The sequence below is a fragment of the Lepidochelys kempii genome, chromosome 6 (genome assembly GCF_965140285.1).
Source record: "Lepidochelys kempii isolate rLepKem1 chromosome 6, rLepKem1.hap1, whole genome shotgun sequence".
Lineage (NCBI taxonomy): Eukaryota > Metazoa > Chordata > Testudines > Cheloniidae > Lepidochelys > Lepidochelys kempii.
In genome coordinates this window covers 22789599-22816478 of record NC_136385.1, presented here as the reverse complement: position 1 = coordinate 22816478, position 26880 = coordinate 22789599, and the positions used below count along the sequence as shown (strand labels likewise).

The 26880-nt window shown below is 48.5% G+C and overlaps 2 protein-coding genes across 15 annotated transcripts in view; one reads left to right on the top strand and one right to left on the bottom strand.

Moving 5' to 3' along the window:
• The first annotated feature begins 842 nt into the window (after nucleotides 1-842).
• LOC140913587 (lamin tail domain-containing protein 2) lies at nucleotides 843-20320 on the top strand. 3 transcript variants are annotated; one of them, XM_078853157.1, is made up of 8 exons: nucleotides 843-1057; nucleotides 3157-3283; nucleotides 4255-4450; nucleotides 6856-6975; nucleotides 12898-13106; nucleotides 14209-14357; nucleotides 16025-16131; nucleotides 18553-20320. In XM_078853157.1, the coding sequence occupies exons 2-8, from the start codon at nucleotides 3246-3248 to the stop codon at nucleotides 18697-18699; spliced, it is 966 nt and encodes a 321-aa protein (XP_078709283.1). In that variant the 5' UTR covers nucleotides 843-1057; nucleotides 3157-3245; the 3' UTR covers nucleotides 18700-20320. The 3 variants fall into 3 exon arrangements, with proteins under 3 accessions (XP_078709283.1, XP_073206416.2, XP_078709282.1); XM_073350315.2 differs by lacking the exon at nucleotides 843-1057 and having other exon boundaries at nucleotides 2720-3283; nucleotides 14209-14273; XM_078853156.1 differs by lacking the exon at nucleotides 843-1057 and having other exon boundaries at nucleotides 2720-3283.
• The window catches only part of LRRC56 (leucine rich repeat containing 56), a 135345-nt gene continuing 127529 nt past the window's right edge, over nucleotides 19065-26880 (bottom strand). For all 12 annotated transcript variants that reach the window (XM_073347101.2, XM_073347098.2, XM_073347099.2 and 9 more), the window contains 3 exons: nucleotides 25623-25816; nucleotides 22642-23029; nucleotides 19065-21541 (listed from right to left, as the gene is read on the bottom strand). In XM_073347101.2, coding sequence (XP_073203202.2) covers nucleotides 21349-21541; nucleotides 22642-23029; nucleotides 25623-25816 — 775 coding nt within the window. In that variant the 3' untranslated portion in view covers nucleotides 19065-21348. The remainder of the gene's footprint in view (nucleotides 21542-22641; nucleotides 23030-25622; nucleotides 25817-26880) is intronic.

Sequence of the window (26880 nt, the reverse complement as noted above, 5' to 3'; positions counted from 1 at the left end):
ATATCAGTTTTATGTACTGTCTGAGGGGCATGGACCACAAAATGGGCTTAAAATTTGCCGATTTTCAAGTTCTCCTGTGTTAAGACTACCCCCCTCCAGCCCCAGCATGCACTCCGCTAATGCTATGTAAAGCGCAGAACTCCACTGGAGAGGACAGCGGCTGCAATGCAGGTCTACCTGCATTATATTATTCAGCCACTAGAAGTCTGTTTTCTGGATAGAGTTCCAGACAGAATGTTGTCCTTGGTAAACAATGAAGAGGAAGCTGGAACTCAAGCTGTGTAGAAACTAGTTTGGTGTTTTATATAATAATCACAGGTCTGTCTGTTATTCCATATAGCAAGACAGCAGCCACTTGCTCCAGCGTGGGGTTCTACACTATACTGTATTTTGCAATTTTTTTAAGAAAAACCCTTGTTTTACAAAATAACGATAATCTGTAAGGGGTGGGTATGAGGTTACCAGCACAGTGCATGTTGGGGCATTATGAGGCAGGAAATGGACTTTGTAGAAAGGCACATTTAAAGTCCAATCTGTATTGAATGCCTGTCATTGCTGAGCTATCTGAAGCATCCAGTAAAACATTCTAAAGTGGTTTGCTTTTAGTTTACAAGTCAACGCACCTTTAAATGTACTACCGATAGGTGATATGCTACCCCCAGGGTCTGGCCAGAACATACACAAGATATTTTTTCTACTTATCAAACTGAATAAGGATTACTTTTCCATCACCCATAGTTCATTAGTTAATTCATTCTATTTCTGGGGTAGAGACTGCCAAACATTATAAACAGTACATCAATCCAGCCAGACTTTAAACATTTTATCTTTTCCTACAGATGGAAAATAAGTGATTTTAGCAGCTTCAGTTCAAGTCTAGAGCTGGTTAGTTCACCTGCAAGAAAGGAGAGGAAACTATACTCAGAAAATTCTTGGTGGGATGTCATCTCTTCTCCAAAATCAGATCTTGTTTCTACACCAAGCAGGTCTGAAATTACGGTATTGTTCCCCAGTCTCCCACCATCCTGGGAGAACATCCAGCCCAAACACTCTGGTTGTAAGTTTAAATTCTGCCACTTTATACGATCTGGCATTAGGGGAGTCATGCATGGGCAACACTTGCAGACACATGGCCTGGGCTCATGTAATCTAGATTAATCTGTCCAAGAGGGTGAGAATTAGTTACAGTTGACACTAAACGGCTCCTTTACAATGTGATAACTACTGTCCTGAGGGATCCAGTTACAATCCTGTGGTCCCCTAATAGTTAAAAAATGTTCTCAGTTATTCTACCAATTTCAGTACAGTCACTCTGACATAACTGAAATCAGGGTCCAGCTGGCAGACTACAGGAACTAAGTATATTTTAACCACACTGGGGAGTTTATTGAATTATTATTATTATGCTAATGTCTGGATTCCCTATCCAATGTCAAGGCCCCATTGTGTTAGGTGCCGAGCATGCATATAGTAAGAGACAGCCCCTATTCCAAAAGGTTTATAGACTAAATAGACAAAGGGAGCTTTATTATGCCCATTATGTAGAGAGATTAAGTGACTTCCCCAGGACCACACAGGAAGCCTGTGGCAGAGTTGAGAATGAATGATGTCCCCTGAGGCCCAGTCCAGTGCCTGAACCACAAGATGATCTTTTCTCCCAGGATATAAATAGTTCCTGCAGCCACCTCCTGGGATCTACAGCAGCTGTAACTTGATGACAGCTTTAACTAATCTCCCAACTAACAAAGCTTAGTTCAGAAAACCCCACCCAGTCGCACTGTACTGTCATGGGAGAGAACCAGCCATCCCAGGCACCGATTGCCCTCGGTTTTCTGAAGTACCGGTCACACACCAGGCATCACCAAACACTTGACACTTACACGTATGCCTACACCTGGCACTGGGGGGCATGATTCCCAGCTTGAGGAGACAAACCTATGCTAGCTCTCGTCACCACAACAGCGCACGCGGCAGGAGGGGCTAGCCACCCTGAGCTCCTGCCCAGAGATACTAGGTATGTATTTGGAGCAGGTAGTCCTCTCCCACCACTCACATCACCCCAGCTAGGCTATTTTTAGCCTGCTAGCTCACTGCGAGCGAGTGCAGCTATGTCTCCTCCAGCTGGGAATCACACCCCCAGCTCCAAGCAGAGACACCCCAAAACGGAATTGATTAGCTAGCACTGGGCCCTGCCAGTGCAGGATTGCTGCTTGCAGTGGATTCTGGGGCACTCTGGCCAGTTAGAGATTATAGGGACTGCACAGGAAGACAGGGCACCCCTGGGGCCCTGAGCACAGCTCACTCATCACAGCTTTGGATGTTAAAGGGCCCAGGTTGGAACCACTGACGCACAGTAAAGTTGTGCCGGGGTTTTCATTAGTAGCAGGAGGACACTAGTGCACAGGGAAATTCGTCAGAACACACGGCGTCATTCCTTACTCTTTTCCAAGAGCTTCTGGGATCTTGAATAGCTATCAGCATGGCCACCAGAGAGTGGGGCATCACAGCCCCTTCACAGGCACCAGGTAGAAGTCTCTCCTAGGAGAGACGATGCTGGCCAGGACATCAGCGTTAGGCCTTCTCCTTTGGCGACGCACCGTCGAGACACTGGCATCTAACACAGCCAGGCAGGCATTTTGTGTTGAGGACAGCCCCTGTCATAGCACGGCATCAGGCACCATGCTGCCAGGTCAGCGCCCAGAGCAGTGTTTGAACCTGCAGCCTGGCTGGGGCTGGGAACAAGGTGCACGTTTAACAGGGAGGGGGATTAACCATTGAGACACCTGGCCAGGAGATGTGGTCAATTTGCCATCACTTGGAGTCTTCAAATCAGGAGTGAACATCCTTCGGAAGAGGCACACTAGTTCAACCACGAGTTACCGTGAGAATCACGGAGTAGAGTCCTACGGCCTATGTTAAGCAATGGTCTAACTAACGGATCATAATGGTCCCTTCTAGCTTTAGAATCTGTGAACCCCCCCTAAAAAGCAAGAGTACATAGTAAATTGGATGTTATCTGAAACCAGTTCTACCTCTGAGGAGAACTGGGCAGACTGAGCTCCACCTCGGTTTCCCCTTTCAGAGGATTACATTAGCACATGTTAATATTCAGTAGCTGTCCCCCCACTTTGAGTTTGTGTCTCTTTCTTTTAAAAGTCCTGGATCTGAAGACAGAGCAGTCCCAGGATCTGTGCCGTCTCACTCATGCCAGTCTTGATGGGATAGGAGTTTGCAAGACATCTGCGATGCCCTCAGGTCGGAGCAAAGGCGAAGAATACGAAAGGTGAGTGCCATGACCTGGCACCCCTGAGAACGTCAGACACAGATACAGGCAGCTGCTCTCATGTAGCTGGGACTCAGGAAGAATTACAGAAGTGTAGGACTGGAAGAGACCTTGAGAGTTCATCTAATCCAGTCCCCTGCACTCAAGGCGGAACTACATAATAACTAGACCATTCCTGACAGGTGTTTATCCAACGGACTCTTAAAAATCTCCAATGATGGAGATTCCACAACCTCCCTGGGCAATTTATTCCAGTGCTTAAATTGCTGCAATTTAAGCCCATTACTTCTTGTCCTATCCTCAGAGGTTAATGAGAACAATTTTTCTCCCTCCTCTTTGTAACAACCTTTACGTACTTGAAAACTGTTATCATGTCCCACCTCAGTCTTCTCTTCTCCAGACTAAAGAAACCCAATTTTTTCAATCTGCCCTCATAGGTCAAGTTTTCTAGACATTTAATAATTTTTGTTGCTCACCTCTGGACTCTCCAATTTGTCCACATCTTTCCTGAAGTGTGGCACCCAGAACTGGACACAGTACTACAGTTGAGGCCTTATTAGTGCAGAGTGAAGCAGAAAAATTACTTCTCGTGCCTTGCTCACAACACTCCTGCTAATCCATCCCAGAATGATGATTGGTTTTTTTTTTGCAACAGCATTACCCTGTTGACTCCTATTTAGCTTGTGATCCACTATGAACCCCAGATCCTTTTCTGTAGTACTCCTTCCTAGGCAGTCATTTCCCATATGTATGTGTTCAATTGATTGTTCTTTCCTAAGTGGAGTAGTTTGCATTTATCCTTATTGAATTTCATCCTATTTACTTCAAAAGAAGTTTAAGCTCCGACAGTGATAGGTCTCTCTCTCTCACACACTCGCTCCTTGTCTGCTAGCAGTGGAGGAGGAAGAGAAGCTCCTATCCTCTTTCTTCCTTTGGTGCATTATTCCTTCCATTTGTCTCCCTACCCCCAGGGCTCCTGGGGACACAGGCTTCCTAAAGATCACCACCGTGAATCGCAAGGGCAAATTCGTTCGAATCCTCAACACCTCATTGGACCAAGACATGGACCTGAGTGGCTTCATCATCCAGCAGTGGATGGGAGGGTACCCGGTGTCCATCTACCGCTTCCCCCAAGACACCACGCTGCCCGCACTGCATCACATCACGGTAAGCAGCAGGCCCATTTGTGGCATGATGCACTGCCTGCTCAGTGGCTCGAAAGGCGAGAACTGAGTGACTAAGAAAACCAGAGACTCTGGGCCCCATTCTCCATTACACTACAGCCGCTGCAGACACCTCTGGTGGCATAAAAGTGCCCTTAAAGGGGTGATAAATGGCCCCCTGAGGGTACCTCCTGTGCAGGGCTGGCGTGGAGGTGGCCCAATGGCTTGTAACAGGGTACTCACTGCTGGAGCGTCTCCTCTGCCCGATCAGACACTCCCTTCCTTTGCTCAAGGAGTCGCAGTGCCTCTCCTTGGTGGCTTGGTCTCCAGCCAGCTCCTATGCCGTCTTCCCCTGCCAGGTTAAGAAAGTCTCACCAGACCAGCAGCCGGGGTACCTTTCTAGGCAGTGCCACTGTCCCAGTGGCTGGTAGGGAAACCCAGCCCCACCCACTACTCTGCTTTCCAGTCCAGGGGCCCACAACCAGCAGCCCAGGTCTGCACCATCTCAACCCTTGCTGCTATTTCCCTGGGCCTCTTCCTACTCCACAGGCTTCCTCCACCACCCCTGTGGGTAAACCCTTCCCACCAACCACAGGGCTCGGGCTCCGAGTTTCCTCCTCCTCCTCTCCTCACTAGGCCCAGAGAGAGACTGCAGCCCCTTCAGCTCTCACTTCCTGGCTTTATACAAGCCCCACCTATTCCTAGCCAAATGGGCTCCATCTTCACTTCCGGCTTGTCAGTCAAGCTTATGTCTTCCCCCAGGTGCAGCCTGCCAGGTTAATTAGCCCCTTCTGAGCCACCTTTACCCCTTCAGGGGTGTGTGGGGAGAAGACCCCATCACACGGCTCTAGGCCAGCCCTGCTCCCAGCCCCCAGCATAAGGGATATGTCAGGGCCCGTCAGGGTTGTTGAAAGAGGGGGCCGTGGTGGGGAGGGGATGTAGGGTGACCAGACAGTAAGTGTGAAAAATCGGGCCGGGGGCAGGGGGTAATAGGTGCCTATATAAGAAAAAGGCCCAAATATTGGGACTGTCCCTATAATATTGGGACATCTGGTCACCCTCAGGGGATGTGTCTAGAGTGCATTGAGCTATGGCTATTCTTGCTTCCCATAGGGGGGCATGAAAAGCAGAGTGTAAATTAGAGCAGCCCTGCAGCTGCCCTAACTTTAACCAAGCGCATGGAGGTAGGCCCCAGAGTATGAGAAAAGCAAAGGGGGCTTAAAGCCACCTTAACACTTTCCCCTCTCCACCCTCCCCCACACACCTCTCTTCCTGCCCCAAGCAAAGGAGGGGAGGGAGGGAAAGGGGCCCTGCCTGCTGCTGCAGGACAGACAAGAGGATGAGGGCAGGACAAAGGCTGCCTCACGCATTAGGGTTCAGCAAAGGACAGAAGGAGCCTCCTCCAGTTGAGTTCTTCATCTCACAATGTCCCGGGTGCTGTGCTGTCTCAGAGGTGCCTGACTCAGTGGGAAGGGGAAGCTGGTGAGGGAAGAGCCACAAACAACACACAGAGCTGTATAGAAGAGTCAGTTGCCAGGCTAGGCAGCATCTCCCTTCAGGGGTTCCCCCAGCATTCCTGAGATGGGTGGGGGAAGTGGCAGAGCCCGAGCTTTGGGGGCCCCAGAGCTGTGAAGCTCACACCCCCAACAGGATTTCGCCCAGCCCAGCCCTCCCCACTTTTAAAACAACACTTGACACTGTGTGTTTGGCAGAGGCCTTTTCTGGTTTAGCCACTCTTGGCCCCAGTGCAGCAGGCCCTGGCCTCTCATCAGTGATGGCACAGCAGCCTGGGAAGCCGCCTGGCCAAACTGTAAGGTGGATGGAAAGCTATCGCCAGCCAGAGCTACAGAGCATAGACATGGGCTACCAGAACAAGGAGTAAAGTAGGCAGTGCAGTCTAATGGCTAGAGCAGGGGCCTTGGAGGCAGGATTCCTGGGTTCCATTCCCAGCTCCACCACCGCACGCTGCGTGACCTTGGGCGAGTCATTTCTTGGGGTCTCTCTTTACCCATCTGTGAAATGGAAACAACCGTACCTACCACACAGGGGTGTTGTGCGCCTTGGGGCCCAATCCTGCCCCTGTGCTTATGCCGAGGAGAACCTTGCTCTGCAAGCGGCCCTGCTGGCTAATGTCAGGAAAGTACTTGAAAGCCCTCAGATGATAGGCGATATAGAGAGGGATGTGCTGGCGTAAGCGATACGGCGTGAGCTCCAGGAGCTGCACAGACACGATTCCCTTTCCCAGGGGCAGGACATGTTCATCCGATTGTAAGCTCTTTGGGGCAGGGGCTGTCTTTTTTTCCGTGTTTGTACAGCACTGAGTGCAATGAAGCCCTGGTCCACAACTAGAGCGCCTAGGCATGCCACTAAAACAAATAACCAGCAATAACAATCTGCCCTGGTTTTTAGGTCTGGGCTGCAGGAACTGATTGCACCCATAAAAAATCCACAGACGTGACAGTGAGGGCCCAGCAGTATTTCCGAACAGGCCCAGAATGCACCACAGTCCTCAGCAATGCAAAGGGCCAGGTGAGTTGCAGTTGGGGGCATGCCGGGGTGGGAGGGGTGCTGTATTCGTTTGTACACCTCTCTGTGTCAGGCAGAGCGGCCGTGGGCGGCTGATAGCCCCAAGGTGGGCTCACATCATGGGAACCTTACCACGGGGCTGCAAGGCAGACAGTGCGGATCTACCAGGGCATGCCTGCAGGACGATCTCCCCTGCACACACATAGCGGTGACCCTGTTACTGACCTGCTGGATATGTCAGGGCTGGGGTAATATGCAACAAGTGTTTCTTCACAGGCAGCCTGAGCCGTAGGTTAAAACCCAGGCACCTGACGCTGCTTTCAGGACCTGTGTTCCCCCATGGCCAGCACAGGCAGGAGGGAGCTCCCCTCTCCTTCCCCTAGTGAGGGGCGAAACTAGCTCGGGGCTTGCTGAGAAGTGTAGTCCCCCGAGCAGCCAGGGTCATAGTCTGGGATCTTGACAAAGCCTGCTGGAAAATGGGACTGGGTTTATAACGGGCTCCTTTCAGAGCTGGTGCTCGGCCTTGGCATAAGCAGACTAAGCAATTGCCTAGGGCCCCAAGCAGCTCAAGGGGGGTCCCCCATTCACTTGTTTAGTATGTGTTGCCCCCCCTAATTACTCCTGCTTAGGGCCCCCAATGGGCTAGCACCACCTCTGGCTCCTTTTGCCACAGAACAAGGAGAGACTTGGAGGAAGCTTCTGGGACTTCTCCTAGAAGAAGGGGGAAAGTCCCCCTTTTGGGGGGCTGCTCTTTACTGTGGTGTAACTGGGGTGGCCCTTTCCATTGGTTCGCCTTGCCACAGTGACCCTTTCCGCTTCCAGTGCAGAAGGCAGTTCCTTGCTGGAGGCACAGCTGGATCACGCTCATCCCGCAGCGGTGGTTCCTGTCCCGCGGGGCTGGGGCTGGCTCCCGCTCCGGGCATTGTGACCTGGCACGTGGGGTCATGTTGGAGGGGTGGCCCGGCCGAGCTCACGCGGCATTCTGTGACCCCGTGCACCAGCTCCTAATGCCCGGAGCGGGGAGCCTCTGCCTCTGCAGGGTGGGCTCTCTCTCCACTCCCACCCCAGGGCCTGCCCTCTGCACTGGGCTGGGATTAGGGATGTGGTCCCATGGCGGAGGGTGGTGCTGGGGTATTGGAGCCTGCTCAGCAGCTTCATATAGTGCACCCAGTGAATCAGGAGGCCCCCTGCACAGTCCTGACTGGGGATGCATTTCAGTCCAAGGAGTCTGTATAACCAGGACAGCAAACCAGAAATTGTAAACCAGCTGGGACCATCTGGCGACTAGGGGGATCTCTCGGGTCTGGAGCACAGTGTGTCTGTTTCAGCCAGAGCTTTGTCTGCCTGCCATAGAGCTGACTCTGTGCCCTACAAGCCCCATCACGTCTTCTCCACCCAGGAGCAATTGCTTGGTGCTTCTGCAGAAGTGAGGGGACTGAGTGCTCCATAGGGCTGCCTCGCTGACTCTCCCTCATCTGTCGGGCTCATTCCCGTCCATGGAATCAGTAATTACAGCCCAAGGCCTCTGCAGTCTTGCACAGCAGCTTATTCGCCACTTCCCCTTGTATCCAATTAGTCAAGTAAGGCATTTTGCATGCGGTAATGCTACACATTTAAATTCCTAAGCGCATCTGTAACTTACATTTAAAAGGGACAGTGATTTTGATTTTGATTTAGCTGGGGCTTGGTCCTGCTTTGAGCAGGGGGTTGGACTAGATGAACCTCCTAAGGTCCCTTCCAACCCAGAGGTTCTAGGATTCTAGGATTTTTCTGTATGTTAAACAAATACCAATTATTCCAAACTGGCTGACTGAGCATGCACATTAGTGTCCGAGATTATAGCCACTGCTGGTGTTGAGGTTGAGACGCAGTGACTGGTTAACAGCTCCTTTTTCTAATGCACATGGTGACTCAGACGATCTCTAGAATGGCTGGACAGCGTGGGGAATCTGGAGTAGAGCCGGTCAGAAAACCATTGGCGGAATCGTTTTCGGTGGGAGAACACTGTTCTCTCAAAGTCAAAACACTTTGGTTCAGAAAAAAACCGGGACCAAAGCTTCAACAATGTCCCATTCTGACATTTTCAGATCGCAGCATTCTGATCTTTTGTTTTGAAATTATTTTTCGTTTCAAATGGTTTTGGTTTTATATTATATTGTAATCTAAAATGTAAAAAGTCACTTGAAACATCATTTCAATAAACCCCAAACTTTTCTTTTTTTTTTTGCCATTTTCTTTCATGGAGAACTTTGCAATGTGCGGATTTTGTTCTTAAGTGGGACAAAGGCAAATCTCGAAAGCTTTTGCTCAATGGAATTTCTGTCTTCGGAACAGTTCTAATCAGTGGTCCAAATTTGAGAGTATTTGAGTTAACAGTTCCTGAGATACAGCCTCCTCTCCTCCCCAAAAAATCACTTGATAGCAACATTTTACAGTTCTTATAATGTTTTGTGCACACCTGGGGCTCAACTATAAATCTAATCCTCCCCAAACTGAAGTCACCTGCTGAGAATTGATCTCTGCTAATGCCCAGCACCCTTTGCCCCTTCAGGGAAGCAATATTTAAAAGTTAGCCAGTGTAAAAGTTGGATCTACAATGTGGTTTGAGCCAAGTTGACAAATCAGTGAAAGTCGTTTGTGTATGTGCAGCAAGTCTGGGGCTCTACTGAAAGCTAGAGGGCTTGCAGGCAGCCTGCTATATAAGAGTAAGGTGATGGCTGAGGGTGTTATGTGGTGACCCTTGATCGGCCACAGCAGTACTTGTGTGCTGTGAGATTAACTCCCAGCCCTTGGTGGCGCTCCAAGAATGTGTGCTCTGTGCAATTGGCAGATATGCCTTTGGAGAGTTTTGCTTCTGGTTCAAGAGCAATTATTATTATTTCAAAGTGTTCTAAAATCCACATGCACACTCAGCTGGGTTTGAAAATGGCTATGCCATATCAGGGCCAGGGATAGAGTTAGTGATCTAAGTGTGGGGTCATTGTCCTCTAGTTCCTCAGATAACCCCCCCCCCCCAGGAGCTGCTTTTAATAGACACATTACTCTAAAACTCACATGCACAAGGCGATTGTTTTGAAAAGTGGTATGCTGCAAAATGGTGTGGGGTAAAGTAAATGGTGAAAATTTGAGATCATTTGGTCAAGGGGTTGCTGAAATATAGCCCCAGCCCCCCCAATATAACATTTTCAGCTTCTAATAGCGTTTTTTGGTGCAGATCTAAGGAAAAATCTAAGACTCTGCCCCTCATTAAATGCATAGCATGGAGTGGCCTTGAGCTCACCTCATATTTGTACTTCCCGGTTTTCATAGGTTTAAGTATAGGTGCACATTCTGGAAGGGGATTAGGCAGCGCTGGGCAACCTTCATTACGTATTAACAAAGTTTTTGAGCAGTTATTAAAGATCTATGGCACAACCTCAGAGAAGGAATGTTTTACACCTAGTACTGAGCCAGCCGGTCACTCTCCTTAGACTGCTTCCTCACTCCCAACATAGCAGATATGTCAGGCAAAGCATGTCTGCAGTTCTGCCCCGCGGCCCTCACCGCTGTCCATTGGGACTTCCCGAGAGCATCAAAGGAGCCCGCCAAGGCGCACCACTGCGGCTGGGCTGGGGGACCTGCGATGAAGCAAGTAGTTCAGCGTTAGGTGCAGAAGGTGGAGACGTTATCCTCCCGCGTAGTGAGGGGGGACGGAAGGGTAGCACAGAGGATGGCTCCTGCTCAGGGAAGCTCAGCAGCACACAAGCACCGTTCCCCATTTCCTCCCGTGGATGTTTTCCCTCCACACACTCTCACCAGCTCTCTTGGAGTCCGGGCGAGTGAAAGCCAAAAGAACTAGGTTCTATTCCCCGCCCTTCCACTGCCTCAGTTTCCCATCAGTACAGTGGGGTCAGGAGAGCTGACTCACACCTTTGAAGATCCTTAGCTGAAAGGTGCTGTGTAAGCATTGCACGGGCTTCTGGGGAGCTTCCAGGCAGAGTTCAAGGCGCTGACTTTAATCTGTAACGACTGAAATGGTTTGGGTCCTGGTAAGCTGAGAATCCATCTCTCCCCACCTATGCTGCAGCGGCAGCCGACAGAGGCCTTGGAGCCGCAGTTCCTGGAATTAAATTAGAGGGATCCGTTAGCAGAGTGTCCCCCTGGAGGCCCCTCTAAAATCGACTCCCCTCCTTGCTATACCGCAGATGAGTTTGTGAAGCTTGTGGGGGAGGAGTGGGCTTACAAGTGGTCAGGCAGGTTTGCCTGTGTTGGTGTATTTCTGTAGGGGAGCTTGTTAATTAGAGGACTGTGCAAGTGAACATGGTTCTGTGGTTGAGATGCCTGGAGCCGTGGCCCGGTGTCCAACAAATGGAGCTAGATACTGGCGATCTAGAGTAGCAAAGCATTACGGAGGAGGAGGATGAAGATTGGGAGAACAGGGAGCAGCCTCCTCAGTGGGATTCTCTGGCCCGTTACACTGAGTTTTCAGGAGACATGCACTCAGCTCTCTCTGTCACAGCTGCCACTGGGGGCGATGGACACAGGCCCCGGCTGCGTGACAGCAGCCAGGAAGTAAAGCTGTCTCTAACCAGCATGCTGGCGTGTCTCCGCTTTGCTTCCCCTTGGCTGCAGGGGGGAGCACCAGGTGTGTAGCACACAAGCAGGTATCCTTCCCACGAGCAAAAGGTTTTGATTTTCAACTTCCCAGCTTTCATCTCTCTGGTGAAGGCTTTCCTGCTGTACCTCTGCTGCTCCAGGTACACTGCCCAGCAGCTGCCAGTGGAATCATCTTCCCAACAAAGCTGCCTCCTTGTGTCCGAGTACAGGAAGCACAGGGATCTGAGCTGAGATGGATGCTGGAAGCAGGGCTAATTGCAGCCCTGAGCTTGGCAACAGCCTTTTTGCACTCATGTCGCCTTGTGGCCTTGTTGCTGTCCCCTGGCCCGGAGCCTCTCCTGGGAGCTATGTCTGGGTTAGACAGCATCCCTCTGATTCCAGGAGGGGGAAGGATAGACAGTGAAATCTGCAGGTGTTCTCAATATTCTAAGGTTTCAGAGTAGCAGCCGTGTTAGTCTGTATTCGCAAAAAGAAAAGGAGGACTTGTGGCACCTTAGAGACTAACCAATTTATTTGAGCATGAGCTTTCGTGAGCTACAGCTCACTTCATCGGATGCATACCGTGGAAACTGCAGCAGACTTTATATACACACAGAGATCATGAAACAATACCTCCTCCCACCCCACTGTCCTGCTGGTAATAGCTTATCTAAAGTGATCATCAAGTTGGGCCATTTCCAGCACAAATCCAGGTTTTCTCACCCTCTACCCCCCCACACACAAACTCACTCTCCTGCTGGTAATAGCCCATCCAAAGTCTCTGTGTGTATATAAAGTCTGCTGCAGTTTCCATGGTATGCAGCTGATGAAGTGAGCTGTAGCTCACGAAAGCTTATGCTCAAATAAATTGGTTAGTCTCTAAGGTGCCACAAGTCCTCCTTTTCTTTTTTCAATATTCCAAGGCTTTCCCCAACGTGTCCCGAACCCCAGCTTTCTCCTAGGGGCTGCTCCCACCCACAGGCTTTCCCATCACAGCAAAACATCAGCCACTTCCCTGTCGGTCACCACACCGCCCCAAGGCCACAAAAGCTGCGCTGGTCATTCCTCTGTCAGCAGTTGTCCTTTGCCTCCCTACAGAGCCAAGCCCAGCCTCAGAAGCAGCGTTTTCTTCCCTCCCCACAGTCTGCCATGTGGTGGTCGGTTTATTGCTCCCACCCGGGTCAGAGTTTCAGTAACAGGCTGTGGGGGGGCCATGACAAGCACCGAGCAGGAATAAATCCAGCCAGTGGAGCAGTTGGAATGTGAGGAGGGAGAACCAAGGGATAGAGGGGCCTGGAGAATAATCCTCTCTCTTTCCTTTCCTCCCCTCACTCCCTTGGCCTGTCCGAGACTCTCTCCAGGTACACGGCCCCTCACAGATTCACAGCAGCCGCAGACGCCTACAGTGATAACACGGACCTTTCGGTGGACAAGTTCCCACTCGCTGGAGAAGGAGAGGAAGCAGAAGAACCTCTGCCCCAGAAGGATCAGCAATGGGTCCCTGCAGCGCCATGCAGAGGGAGGACAGGCAGACCACCAGCTGTACTGCAGGAGGCCAGGTAAAAACCCTGGCTGGAGTGAAACACTCAGCAGAGCTCCTCTCCTGGGCCTGGCACAAGGGGCCTGATGCCCAGTCACACAAAGGCTCCTTTGCCCCATCCCTGCAGGGGGCCTCGCTGCTGGTGTGGAGCTGCTGTGAGAGCTCTGCCCCAGCCCTGCTCCCAGGCCCCAGTGGAGAGGGCAGGTTGGAGGTAGGCCGGGCAGGGGAATGGGAGGCTGGGAGTGGAGACTGGCTGGCTGGAATGTGCTGTGCTCGGGCTAGTCTCTTCTTCCTAACACCCACTCAAGGCCATGGGAGGCAGAGCATATGCTGGAGCTGCTCTAACTTACTCCCGGAGGTGGGGAGTCCACCACCTGCCCCAGACCATGGAAAGACCAAAAGGTGCCTTGAAACTGGCTTTGCCAAGCTCTCCCCTTCCTGCCACAAGGGGAGGGGCAGAAGAACTGAAAATCAGGGCCAAGGGGTGCAATGTCTGATCCTCTAGGGTTTTTCTGGCTCAACTAGGCCTTTAGCACTGATATAGCTGCTACATTATGAGTCAGGGGCAGGGAGAATCATACAGCAGCAGCAGATAGCGTGAAGGAAGTTGAAGTTGGGAAATCAGAGAAGAGGCAGAGGCTAAGCCAAGTTTGGCCAACACGTAGCAGGGAGTTTATTGAGCCAAGAGTGTGAGGCACCCCCAAATGGCCAGGATATAAGAGCTGAGCTGTAACAGTGATCGTATTTGTGCTGAGAGTGGGTGTAACGGAAATTCATACTTCAGGGGCTCAGCTGGGTGCTGCTGCTGGGGTGAGGCAGGAAAGTTCTCTCCCAGGGACAGCATTGCATAACTGGCCAGGTGCATTACGGGCTTTTCACGGGCGAGATGTAGGACGCCAAAGCAGACAGAATATTGATCGGAGCTGATATTGCACATTTCAGAAAGGCTGGTGGTTCCTCTAAATGAGATTCCATACCAGTAGCTGATGGTTTGAAACATTCCCAGCAGTAAAATGAAGCCCCTGAATTGACTGAGACTGATGAAAAGTGTTGGTAACAGATTACTAACACTCATCCAGCTTACGTGGTGCATCGTGAATGGGTCCTGTTTCTCCTCACAGGGACAGGAAGCACTTTCCTGTTGGCTCTTCAAACAGGAACCATCTGGGAGACCCTTCAAATGGCGGTAAGAGGAAAATCCAGCCTGGACCCAGAGAGACAGTTCACAAGACTGTCTCTTTCTCAGTTGAGAACTTACCTTCCATATCAGGTGCGTTGGTGCAGAGCAGCACAGTGCTACATACCCTACAAAATAGTTTGGTACTAAACCAGCTCAGCCAATCCAGCACTGACTTGCACAGTGGCACTCACCCTCGGTGTCAGGCAACCTGCATTCAGATGATTTTGAACAAAACAGTTTCATGTCAGTGGATACACTACGTGAACCAAGTAGCCATGAAAATGCTCCCCAACCCCCAGGACTGTCTGGAAAGCACCTGTTCCCTACTTTCAGCCTGTGTTTCCTCTGCCCAGAATGCCAGGCCCTCGCCCAGGTCTGGAATGTATAATCACCCCTTACCCACAACCCCACAGCAGGTTCCAGAAAGAGGGCACACCTCAGACTGGCAATTGTAACGTTCTCTTTACTATCAACATCAAGAAGATCCTCCCATGGCGTAAAGCGCCCTAGTGTTGCTGACTTCCCCAGAACTCCGCCAGCTTATAGCAGCTGAGGGGCTGGCTCACACTGGCAACGTGAATGTACTCTCCTTAGAGCACCGAGCATGTTCCACCAACCACCCAGCATAACCCTCCTGTGCCCTCCCACAGATCTCCAGCCCTCCACCTCGCTGCACCTCCCCTGCCAGCGTCGGGACTCTCCCACAGTCCCCGTGTGATGATATGGTGGTCACTCCCGTGCAGCTCCGGTTGGCTGAGCATGGCCCAGCTGATGAGCCCTGCCTCACTTCCCTTCGCCTGGGTTATAAACGAGTCCAGACAGACCTATTACATCAAAGCCCACCCCCTTTTTCAAGGGTCTCAGTTATTAACAAGAGCCAAAAGCACAAGCAGGAGCTTACTCAGATACACCTGGGGACATTCATTGTCTCAGGTTCAGTCCAACTAGCAATCTCTGGCTCCTTCCTTCAGAAGACTCTGCATCCCCACACCCCTGAGCAGTGTTTCTGGAACCCTTCCAGGTGTCTTCTCTGGGTAGCTCCTTTTCAGGCCATCCTTAGGCAGGAGTCTCCACAGCTCTCCTCTTGGGAGCTGAGCGAGTTCTGGGTTAGCATTGCCCTGCTCTGCCCCTTCAGCAAGGCCCTGATCTCTTAAAGCTACAGGGATGGGATTTCCTTCCGGACACCCCTCAATCCCAGCACTGCTTCCTCTCCATCCGTATCCCCCATTAGGGCCTTCTGTAGTCTACTGGACTTCTCAGATCCTTAAGGGCTATGCCACCTGGTGCGGTGGGCTGACCACGAGGCATTATTGCCCTTAAAGAGAAGACTACCCTGTCACACGCCCCTGAAACAAACTCTTCAACCCAGCTCCCCATTCTGGTACACCGAAAGAATGTCAGGGTTTTATTCACCCAGCAGTGAGATGCAGCCACCTCTGGGGCTATGTAGGGCACTCATTTTGGACCACATTTCCAAACCTATGTATAGCCCTGGGGGAACAATGGGTGGAACTGTCAGGGGCCCCTGGCTCTTCCCACCTAGGACAGGCTGAAATGTTTGGCTGAGATTTACTGCTCCTGCTTCCTGGGTGTGCACTCCGTGCATAGCACACTGAGGCCCTGGCTTTGGTGGAGGCTTTTGGCACTACCTAATCCAAACAGCAAGTTAGGAAACTTCCCCAAGTCTCCTCACGATTCAATTGTGTTTTCATGAGAGAGTGCCTCTCCCATTGAAGTCTCTGGGGTTCTCTCTTCAGTGGCAGTCAACCAGAAACGCTTTTCACCCAGCAAGGAGAAGGAGGATGAAGAGGAGGATTTTGCTCCTCATGGAAGGCAGCCTCCAACTGCAGAGCCAAAACCCAGAGTAAGTAACTCTCTGGCAGCGCTGGACACAGAGGGAGGGGAGCTGTGTGAGAGGAGATGGGTTGTTTAAGGCGTACATTATGTCAGACAGAGCTGAAAAGGGGAGGCAGGGCCCGGCTAGCCATTTGATATCTACACCCTCAGCTGGCTAGTCTATTGTTCTCCCTTAACCAGCGTATCCGTCAGCTCCCTGTGGCAGGGTCAGGGGCTGTAGAACTGGACAGACGCTTGGCAAAAGTCCCAGGATATTCATTGCTCCCTGGTGGCAAGCGTTGCCTGGGGCATTAAGAAAGATCCTGCAGCTGTTAATACATTGCAGCAAGGTGCGGAGGAAGGTGCAATATGTCTGTTATCTGGGACAGCGCCAGAGCATGGCCTAGTCCCAGAATAGGCAGGCTTTGCCAGCAGCAGATAAACAGCCAGCACAGAGCAGCCTGTAATGAAGGCATCACAGCGAGGCAAGAGGAAAGAGGTGGCAGGAGGGAAGGGGTTGCAGTTGCTGTGCTCAGGAGGAAGCGCTGTAGGGAAATGAACAGACTCACAATGAGCAGCTTGTGTCCTGAGGAGCCTCGGCCGTCTGGCAGAAAATTCCTCCCCTTGGACCTGATTTATTAACAGCTGGGGGGAGGGAGGGTGGTTCTTTCCCCGTCTCCTGCTTAGACTGTAAATATCAATTTGGCAGCAAAGAGCAAATCCCATTAATTCTGAAAGATTCTTGAAGGCATCAGCAGTTCCTGTCCCGTTACAAGACTGAAGGGACCTGTCTGCGATTCCTAGCATCCTAAGCTGGGACGCTGCAGAGATTCAGATGAAAAGAATGGGGTAGGCCCCTTAGATCCCTGGGGGCCAAGGCAGGATTCTAATCAGGGAAACATACACAAAGAAATCCACAGCTAATCTCATTTCCCATTTCATCCAAATGAACCCCCCTCACAGGCATCCCATCACACTCGGCATTTCTTAGTAGATTGATAAAACAAGGCCCTAGATTTTTTTTTTATTTTTTGTGTATGTGTGGCAGTTATAAAGGTGGAGGGTGTATTACACTAGCTAAAACCAGTGTCAGCTTCTCACCCCACAGCTCTGCCAGGACAGCTCAGCCCTGATGTGCAACAGCCTGTTCCCTGTGCCAGCCCTGGAATCAGGGACTGATAATTGTGCAGTGGTTCTCTGCCGCTTTGATGTGGCATCCGCTAGCAATAGAGATGAGACCACCAATCTTCTTCCTTTGTATGTCAGGCTGTGATGACAAGTTTCCTCTCTCTAACCAGCCTTCCTGCTGTTACATTCTCACTGGTGTTATGCTGCTCTGCATGTCTTATTACACATTAAACCTCATTGTACATATGCTTGCATGTAGTATTCAGGAGGTCAGGCCCCCGGGAAGGATGTATTGAAGGCTGAGTGTAGAGTTCAGACCGGTAATAGAAAATTGCCCACTAAGCCCCAACAACCATTAATTGGATCTGCTCTCATCTGAGCTCCCCTTACCCCATTCTAGAACTAATTAGCATTTTCCCAGAGAGTGAAAAGTTAACTATGCCACAAATGGAAGGAGGCAGTGTGGGCCCCTGGGAGTCAGCAGCTCTGCCACTGGTTTGCTGTGAGACTTTGGGTAAGTCATGTCAACTACCTCAGTTTCCCCATCTGTAAAATGGGGATAACAATGCTCACCCTCCTTTGTAAAGTACTCTGAGATCTGCGACTGCAAAGCGATGTATGAGAGCTGGGTGTTATTTATGGAAAAGTGGGAGGATAGTTCATTTGTCTCCTGTGACACTGACTGGGAACGTAGCCATTCGTGGGTCCAGTCAGACAAAGCGTGTCAGCCCCGTGAAGCACAATCCCCCTCTCCTACACTTTAGAGTGATTGCTGTGCCTACCTCCACTTTTCTGTAAGGTGACTGTAGCAGCAGGCTGAGAAAAGGGAAGCACAGGTAAGATGGGCAACTACTTGTTTGTGTGTCCCCGAAGTTAAAATAATGACTCTGTGTCATCAGGATGCGGGATCATGCATGTTTGGAGAGCCTCCTGGTGTGTCCACATGGGATAATCTGTCCTCGTGCCATGCTGCATCATGAGCCTCTATCACAGCATTATTTGTGCAGATGCATCATCGTGATGCAGCAAGGTGACATAGTGAGACCCGTAGTAAATTCATACGCCTGTCATGTCCTCTAAGAGCAGCTTTCAAGCTGCAGGCAGACCCATCACAATGGACTAGGCTCTGAATGTCAGAGGAGAGGGGGCAACCCTAGGGCTCCTGGGAATAAAAAAATCCCTCCCATTAGAGAACATTAGACATGGATGAACTCCATCGTGGTGTTCTCTGGAGCTTGAAAGGCAAACACCAGCCAGGTACCCAGTGGCACTCCCCATCTGCTACAACATGCCTATTACTTATGATAACTTTGCTTTTCAGGTCTTCAAGACAGCTCTGGATACAACAATTCCTACGGTGGGGCTGACAGGACAGAAGAGTGCTCGATCTAAATACGGCTTCAAGCACATGGCTTACCTACCTACCACTACTGACATGCAGTTTAGGAGATACTGTCCTGCTAGATGATGCACGGATTAATAGGTGACACAGGAAGCTTGCACAGGTTCTTAAATACACGCCATGCTGCTCCAGTGAACGTGCTGCCATCTGGCTTATTTCAACCAGGGGAGAAGAGTCAGTCAGTAATAGGTAGGGTGGCTGTTTTGAAAGGATGTGCTGCCTGCAAGGCTGTTATTTATCACTTGAGAACTCCACCAAGAGCAAAGTCAGGACACTGTAGGCAAGATCATCATGGAGCGGCCGTTGGTGGCTGCAGTTCCCACCCTTCCAGTCAGGAGGCCCATGGTGAAGGCTGGGAGTAAGGTCTGCTGGTGATGTGTTCCTCATCTGATGACAGTAGAATTACTGGGGCAAGAGAGAAGGTCTCTATCACTGAGATGAATGATGACAAAGGTCAGAAATGGAAGGGATTGCTCCCACTGAGCCCACAAAGGCACTTCCCAAAAGTCTCTTACTCTGCTTCTGTACCATGGTCCCTGTTAACTTGCCAGTCCATAGACAAAAACACTACTGATCATTTCTCCCTGTCCCCCACCACAGGAATACAGTGGAGAGGCCCCTTGCCTGATAATGGTACAGAGCCAAGCCTGTGTTTTCCTGGAAAGATCCCATAGCCATTTCCAGAAGTAGCTTCTATATCTGTGCCCAGTTTGTGTGCAGAGCAGGCAGACAAACCCAACTGCCAGATTTGCAAGCCGAAACCCCATTTATGCATGAGAATTTAGGATTCTGTACATACAAGTCACAAGCACAAACTGAGAGAGTAGCTAGGGGCCATTTGCAGCAGATGGTCCTAAATACCACTCACTTTTACACTAGCTTTTATACGCAGGGCCTGCTTTTCACAAGTGTTGAGCATCTGCAACGCCTATTGACTTCACCCCGGAGTGTGGGCACTCAGCACTTCTGAAAATCAGGCCCTAACATTCTTCTCTTTTCTATCCTATTGAGCCAGACTGTCCCTTTATTTTGTTCATGATCAGTGACACGGGCATAGAATCAATTTGAGATGCCAGTTTAACTACACAAGCACTTTGTTGGGCGATGAGTGACTGGAAATCCCTCCAACACTCACGATTTTGGGGAACTGCTTGCCACTCAATACTTAATGTATCTGATTGATGATTCTTTCTTATGCCCGCTGAGAGAATATGAACTTGACTTCTGCTCACAACTATTTTATGAGAAGAATGGGTAGCAGGGCAGTGGGACCAAGCTGAAGGATTTGGGTTTATGGTACATCGTATTCCTTTAGTTTATATTAGCAGTGAGGTTCAGGCAACAAACTATACAAGGGATAATTGCATAATTTAATGTATTATCAACTGTTTCCCAGAAAATATCTGTAACGTATTAATTTGAAGGTAGAAAAAAAAAAGATTTTCTGATGCTTGGTTTGAGAACACCTGACATTGTTCAGATCATACACCGCAGTCACTCTTACCTATATCACAGTATGCAATCATTTAGATCAGCTCATAGCACTTTACATCTTACCCCAACATAGAATAAATACCCTGTGGAAAACAAGAACTGCTCCTTCCCTACCCACTTCACTGTTACTGATGAATCACTTAAAATAATGAAGTCACATTAATTTGGAAAATGTAACTGATCTGAAAGAATAAACAGGGAATGTTTGATTCTGCATGTCTGTTTGCTTGTCACTCATTTGGTCTGAAATGTCAGGGTGACAAAGAGAGTTTTCTGGGGAGCCAGCTGGACCCAATTAAACTTATTTACAAAGGTCGCTGGGTGAAATTCAGACCTGGGATGTCTAGCCATAGAACAGCAGTTCTGGGGAAGTGCTGAGAGTTCCTTCAGAGCAGAGACCCAGCAGGCTGACACACTGATTTTCCAATGAGTTGAATCTTCAGTATTCCTTCCCTTAGCCATATAGCTGAGGGGAACAATTAAAGATTACAAACAGATCAAAGTGGTAAATGTCAGTGGGAGAATGGAAATTAGTGCTAAAATCAGACAGACTTCCTGCATGCTGGACTTCAGCTATCCCAGGTGAGTAGGGAACACGCACACTCATCTGCAATACAATCACTTTAAACTGGTCTTTGCAGCAATCCCCCCTCCACTCAGAGTTGTTTCACTTGTGTGTTGAACATATAGGATCCAAGGAGCGTATGCAATGCGCCTGTTTAGATGACAGCAGGCTGACACATGCATGAGTATTTTGCACGATGAATGCAAGAGGGAAAACTGAGGGCCCTCAGATGCCAGCTGCCCAGCACTGAGTCTAGGGGACTGCAACTTTCCCTTTCCTGTGGGGCATCACTGCAGACTCCCTAGTAACATAGCTGGGGATTAATGCAGAGAAGCCAAGTGTGCCAAGTCTTGTCTCTTTCAGCACACAAAGACTATACAAATAGCTGCTTTTTATTTAATAAGAGGTTGATCAACTGTTGAGTTGATTAGAAGGTGCTTTTTCAAGCAAGCATTTCTGACCAGCTGTAGCTTTAACTGAGACCAATCAAGCTGTTAGTTCTGCTTGTGCAGCTCCATCAATGTATTCAGCTCTCATAAGAAGTCAGAATACAGCATTCGTGCTGCTGGTGTTAAGTGTGGGGGACGCAGACTCCAACTGAGCACTGTGGGCTTGTCCGACTCGGCTCCAACATACATGGCTACTTGGGGTATTTTCTATGACTTTGGCATTTTGCTCTGAGTAGCTGTTGAGACACTGGGCCTGCTTGGCAACCTCTGCAGAGCAGCCTTGGCCGTCAGAGGACGGACCACATTCCTCAGCGCAAACCTCTCTGGGGTTTTTGTGGATGAGCGGACAACTGGCTGGTGATGGTTGATCACTTTGGGGGGACTCCTATCCACAGTGGCTCTGAAAGGAAGAAAAAATTGCTATTGTGAGATGGCGCAAGTTGTTATGGGGAACTGAGTGAGCCCCATGGATTCACCCGAGAACTGCACCAAGCACTTCCAGCACTGGACACCACAGGAAGGTTGGCACAACAGGACTCTCTGAGGAGTCCACACTGCTACTTCAGTTAGTTTGGCAAACACTAGACTGCTTGCCAGTCTCTGTAGATGTGCAGAGTCTCCATATGGATGAAGGACTGATAGAAAGGCTGATATTGGAGTTCTACCCTGAGAAGACAGATCGGGACACAATATGAAAATGTAATTCACTGGGTCTTTGGTTTTTTGGGTTATTTTTAACTCGTTCACTGCTGGCCCCCCTCATATCTGCTGTGTCATCATTGTCCACCAGCATTTCATAGGTAGGAATCCTACCTTGGCACACAGCAGATGTCTTTTACCTGGGTATAGCTGGAACACGGAGTAGCATGCAGGCAATTGAAGAGTTAGATTGTAAAGGGAAACTTTTCTCTGTTTTAGAAAGTAGCTAACCCTCATTTGGAGTGACCCGAACAAACAGTACAAGGGACAGCTCCTGTGTTGATCCTATATTATAACTATTATGTTACCTGGAAATCAAAATGTCCACATTCTGGGCAGCTCCAACTTTCAAATGAGCAAATAAGATGCTGATATTACAATAGAAGGGTCCAATCACAACCAGATTTGCTTTACGTAACACCTATCTACTTTACATCCACTTTTATCTTTAGAAACGCCTTTCCCCCTGAATTTCCTTTTCAAGTGAATTACTGTAAATTTCAAGGAAAAACTGCGTATCTGATATGACTAATATCGAGACTGAATGTTAGACGTAACCAAGGTATGAGTAATGTAAGATCGTACTAGTTTAGTTTTGGAAGGACTAAATGATGCATAGGTCACCAAGATACCAAGCAGTGCTTTCTACAGAATATACGGTAGATACCATCTAGCTAAGAGTTTGGACTCTGTGGTGTAGTAAACATCAGAGTCAACAGGGCTTCACCTTTTCTCCCCCAGTGAAGTCCCTTCTATGCTTACCAGAATTGTATAGAAAAGTTGCCTAACTAGCGAGCATACCTGACACTTGTTGATCCAATAGCTGCTGGTCCTGAAATAGGCCTCCTGGTTTGCCTGCCAACATTCTCACTGGTCCAAGTCCTCCCTGCAGCTCTCAATGGTGATGCTTCATATGCGGCAGGTGTGTTGTGCAGACTCAAACTAGCAATCTCTTCACCCACAAGATGGGCTGCCATTTCTGTGCTAACTCTTGATTGGGGATATTCCTTCAGTTGAGCTGCTTCTCTCTGGTTGGGCACTTTCAGACGTCTGACCCTGATGTCTCTCACTTTCGAAGGTCTAGCTGCAACACCCTGCATGGACGAGGGTGAGGGGCACTTTGGAGGAGAAGGTACCAGAGAACGATTCAGACTGGTGAGCACCACACTTTCTTGGGCATGCGATGAATCTGAAACACAACAAGGAAGCACACTGATTTCCTGGCATGGCTCATTCACCTAACTTTTAATGGGCCAATCTAATGTTTACTGAAGTCATTGGAAAGGCTGTTTTTCACTTCAATTAGCATTGGATCAAGTGATGAGTCCCCGCAACTCCGGTTACTTCCAATAAAGGTGGAGGGCTCAGAGCACTTCAGAGGAGTGCATCCCAACTCACTGAAGTTTAAGGCACAAGAAAATTGCAGATCAAGGGATACTGAGTTTTAGCAAATACAGAAGTGCAAACACGGCTCTCACATTAGCATTAGAATAAGGGAAAGCACCTAAATGTTTAAAAATATTTTTGTATATTCTTTATACTGTTTATAGTTCAGCTCATATGATCCCTAGCTGTAACACACACGGAAGGAGAAGAATCCTGATGATGATGTATGACTGACCCCTTTGGTTTTCAGTTTAAACTGATTTTTACCGAAAAATTCCCGGGTTTTACAAAAAGTATTATTCTGTTTTTTTCAAAAAAAGAAAAGGAGTACTCGTGGCACCTTAGAGACTAACCAATTTATTTGAGCATAAGCTTTTGTGAGCTACAGCTCACTTCATTGGATGCATCCGATGAAGTGAGCTGTAGCTCACGAAAGCTTATGCTCAAATAAATTGGTTAGTCTCTAAGGTGCCACAAGTACTCCTTTTCTTTTTGCGAATACAGACTAACACGGCTGTTACTCTGAAATCTGTTTTTTTCTGATTTCCACCCTACTTTTGTATCATTCAAATATATAAAAATAACTTGTTTTATTAGGAAAATACAATACATTGCATGAGATAATACATTAGTCTGTGTGTATATGCAAAGCTGCCTGTTGAAGTAAGGCCATGCATTAGTCTAGAAGATACACACTACAAACAAACAGGCACACACACAAGCTCTGAAGTACGTGCGCATCTGAACGTACTGATGAATCTCATGCCCACCATGTACACCTTTCAAGCTGTTAGCAGATAATGGTTTAAAAGTCTGACACACTAAAATGGGAAGATACCGAAAATCTGTATCAAAATATGTTTCAGAACACAAGGAAGAATTCAAAAGTGTTCAAAAAACAAAAACAGGAGAAAAGGATGAAGTTGAGTGTATGCGCTGCAAATGGTGTGGCCCAGTTATTAAATGAAAATATTTATAGGCTAATAGTTCTAAGTCTACAACAGTAAACTGGTCATTCAAATGAAAAGTTTTATTTGGGGATTACAGATATATTGTTTTCTTAAACTCACAGGTGGCATTGGGTTCCGAGTTCTGTTTTAGTTCTACAGCAAACCACACTGATGAACGGAATTCAAAGCATTAATCTACTGAATACTTTTTTTCCCATCTTTCTGTCCACCAGAATGAACCCAAATATTTACCCAGAAAAATTATTAATAGTTTTTTGCACTGGTTTTTGCACTATTTTTGTTGTTGTGATAATAAACACTGATAAATTCCTGGGAAAAATTAAATAAAATAAAAACTGAAAACGAAGAGCCCTATGTATGACACAGCAATGTTGTGTATGTTTATCCTTAGCAAGATTCTATATATAGTAGAGATCCATTTGCTGCTGGCCATAAAAAGATTGAACAGTACCTAATTGACTATGTACAGAATTTAGGCTAAGGACACAATCAAAAGAATGGCCTTTGAGTAGTTCGCAAAAAGAAAAGGAGTACTTGTGGCACCTTAGAGACTAACCAATTTATTTGAGCATAAGCTTTCGTGAGCTACAGCGATGAAGTGAGCAGTAGCTCACGAAAGCTTATGCTCAAATAAATTGGTTAGTCTCTAAGGTGCCACAAGTCCTCCTTTTCTTTTTGCGAATACAGACTAACACGGCTGTTACTCTGAAACCTTTGAGTAGTTGTGTCACTAAACCTCTAGGAGAGAAATACAGCCTTATATGTCCTAACTGAATGCAATTTATTATACTGCTTGGGTGACAAGAAAACACATTCCAATGTACTGCATCTCCAGTATTTCTTCTCATAGCTATGTAGCTGAGAGGAACAATGAATGATTATATTCTTTCTTCGGCTATCCTTCGATGTGAGGATGATGTTTGCCAAGGGGGTTCACTGGTGGGTTTTAAAGTGGCTGTGGAGCCCAATTCATGCATAAGAACATAAGAATGGCCATACTGGGTCAGACCAAAGGTCCATCCAGCCCAGTATCCTGTCTACTGAGAGTGGCCATGCCAGGTGCCCCAGAGGGAGTGAACCTAACAGGTAACGATCAGTGATCTCTCTCCTGCCATCCATCTCCACCCTCTGACAAACAGAGGCTAGGGACACCATTCCTTACCCATCCTGGCTCATAGCCATTAATGGACTTAGCCTTCATGAATTTATCAAGTTCTCTTTTAAACCCTGTTATAGTCCTATAGCTTTCACAGCCTCCTCAGGCAAGGAGTTCCACAGGTTCACTGTGCACTGTGTGAAGAAGAACTTTGCACCCTCCAGATTTTCCTACAGAAGTGACAGGTGTAGTCTTGGAGAAGAAACAGACAAAAAGTAATACATGTCAACCCTTCCCTAGAAAGTGAGAAGGCTAACTGAGACCAGTACCTGAGGAGGCCTGGGAAAGACAGGACTGGCAGGAGGAATCTGGTGAAATCCTTTCAATTAGGTCCTCGTCGTAAGTCTCTGTCAGCTCATCCTCACAGCTGTCACTCAGGCTGCATTCTTCATCCTCCTCCTCCTCATCACTGTGTATCTTCAGCACCTGGGGGGCCTTCTCCATCTGAATGATTTGCAGACACCTGACAAATGTTAAGCTCCACAGTTTTAGCTGGCCCCCACATGCTATCTTAGAGGAGTGTACACATGCATGTACAGTACTCAGAAGAGTTCAGGTGGGGTCGCGGCTGTTTAGAGACAAATATAGGTAACGTGGATTTACATTCACCTGGATTGGCTTACCTTTCACATGCAAAAATGGGCTATGAATTAGGTACCTAAACTGCCTGTGTTTTATTGTTTCAGATTCAGCCAACCTTTAATTAGCCAAGTGAAACATGACAGATTTCAAGGAAGGGCATCAGAGTTGAAAAAAAGGCATTTTTATCTCTAAGATAATAGTCACCGCTCAGATCCATGGAGGAAGCTCAGCTCAATATTATTTTCTCCTGTGGTGCATAGAATATCGGGGCAGAGATCTGCCAGGCAGACCAGAGAAGAATTTTGCCCATAAAGTGGCCTGATCCAAAGCACACTGAAGTCGGTGAGAAAACTCCTATTTAGTTAGGCAAATGCCAAGTGCTTTTGAAAATCCTGCCCTTACAGTCTAAAGGAGAACACTGCTAGGATCAGTAATAACCTACATACTGGTAAAAGAAAACACTTTAACTGCACCCTTTATTGCAGGTATTGCCCTTCCTGTGTAGAAGGAGAGCCCAGTTAACTACAGGGCAACAATTTCCCACTGATCCCACACACACTTCACAACTTGCCATCAGCCACACACAGGGCACTCCAGAGGTCTGAGATCTGCAAGTGGTGAGGAGATGGGAAGTAATTGCTGGCCTGGGGGAGGAGTAGGAGAGCTAGGCATGGGTAGTGGCTGTGGAAGGAGAAGTCCATCTTTCCCTTTCTGCTTTATGGAATTTTGCCAGTCTGTATTAATTTTCCTCTGCCCACTCGTCCCTCTACAATAGGGATGTCCCTTTAAGGAGGCTGCCAGGAAGTGGGCTGAGGGAGAGCTCACAGACCCAGAACCAGCATGGACATCTTGGCCTTCCCTTGGATCAACATGGACAATGCCCCAGAGATTTCCTCCCCCTTTGTCCCTCCCATAAGGTTTCCAGCAGAAGGGGCAACTAAGCCT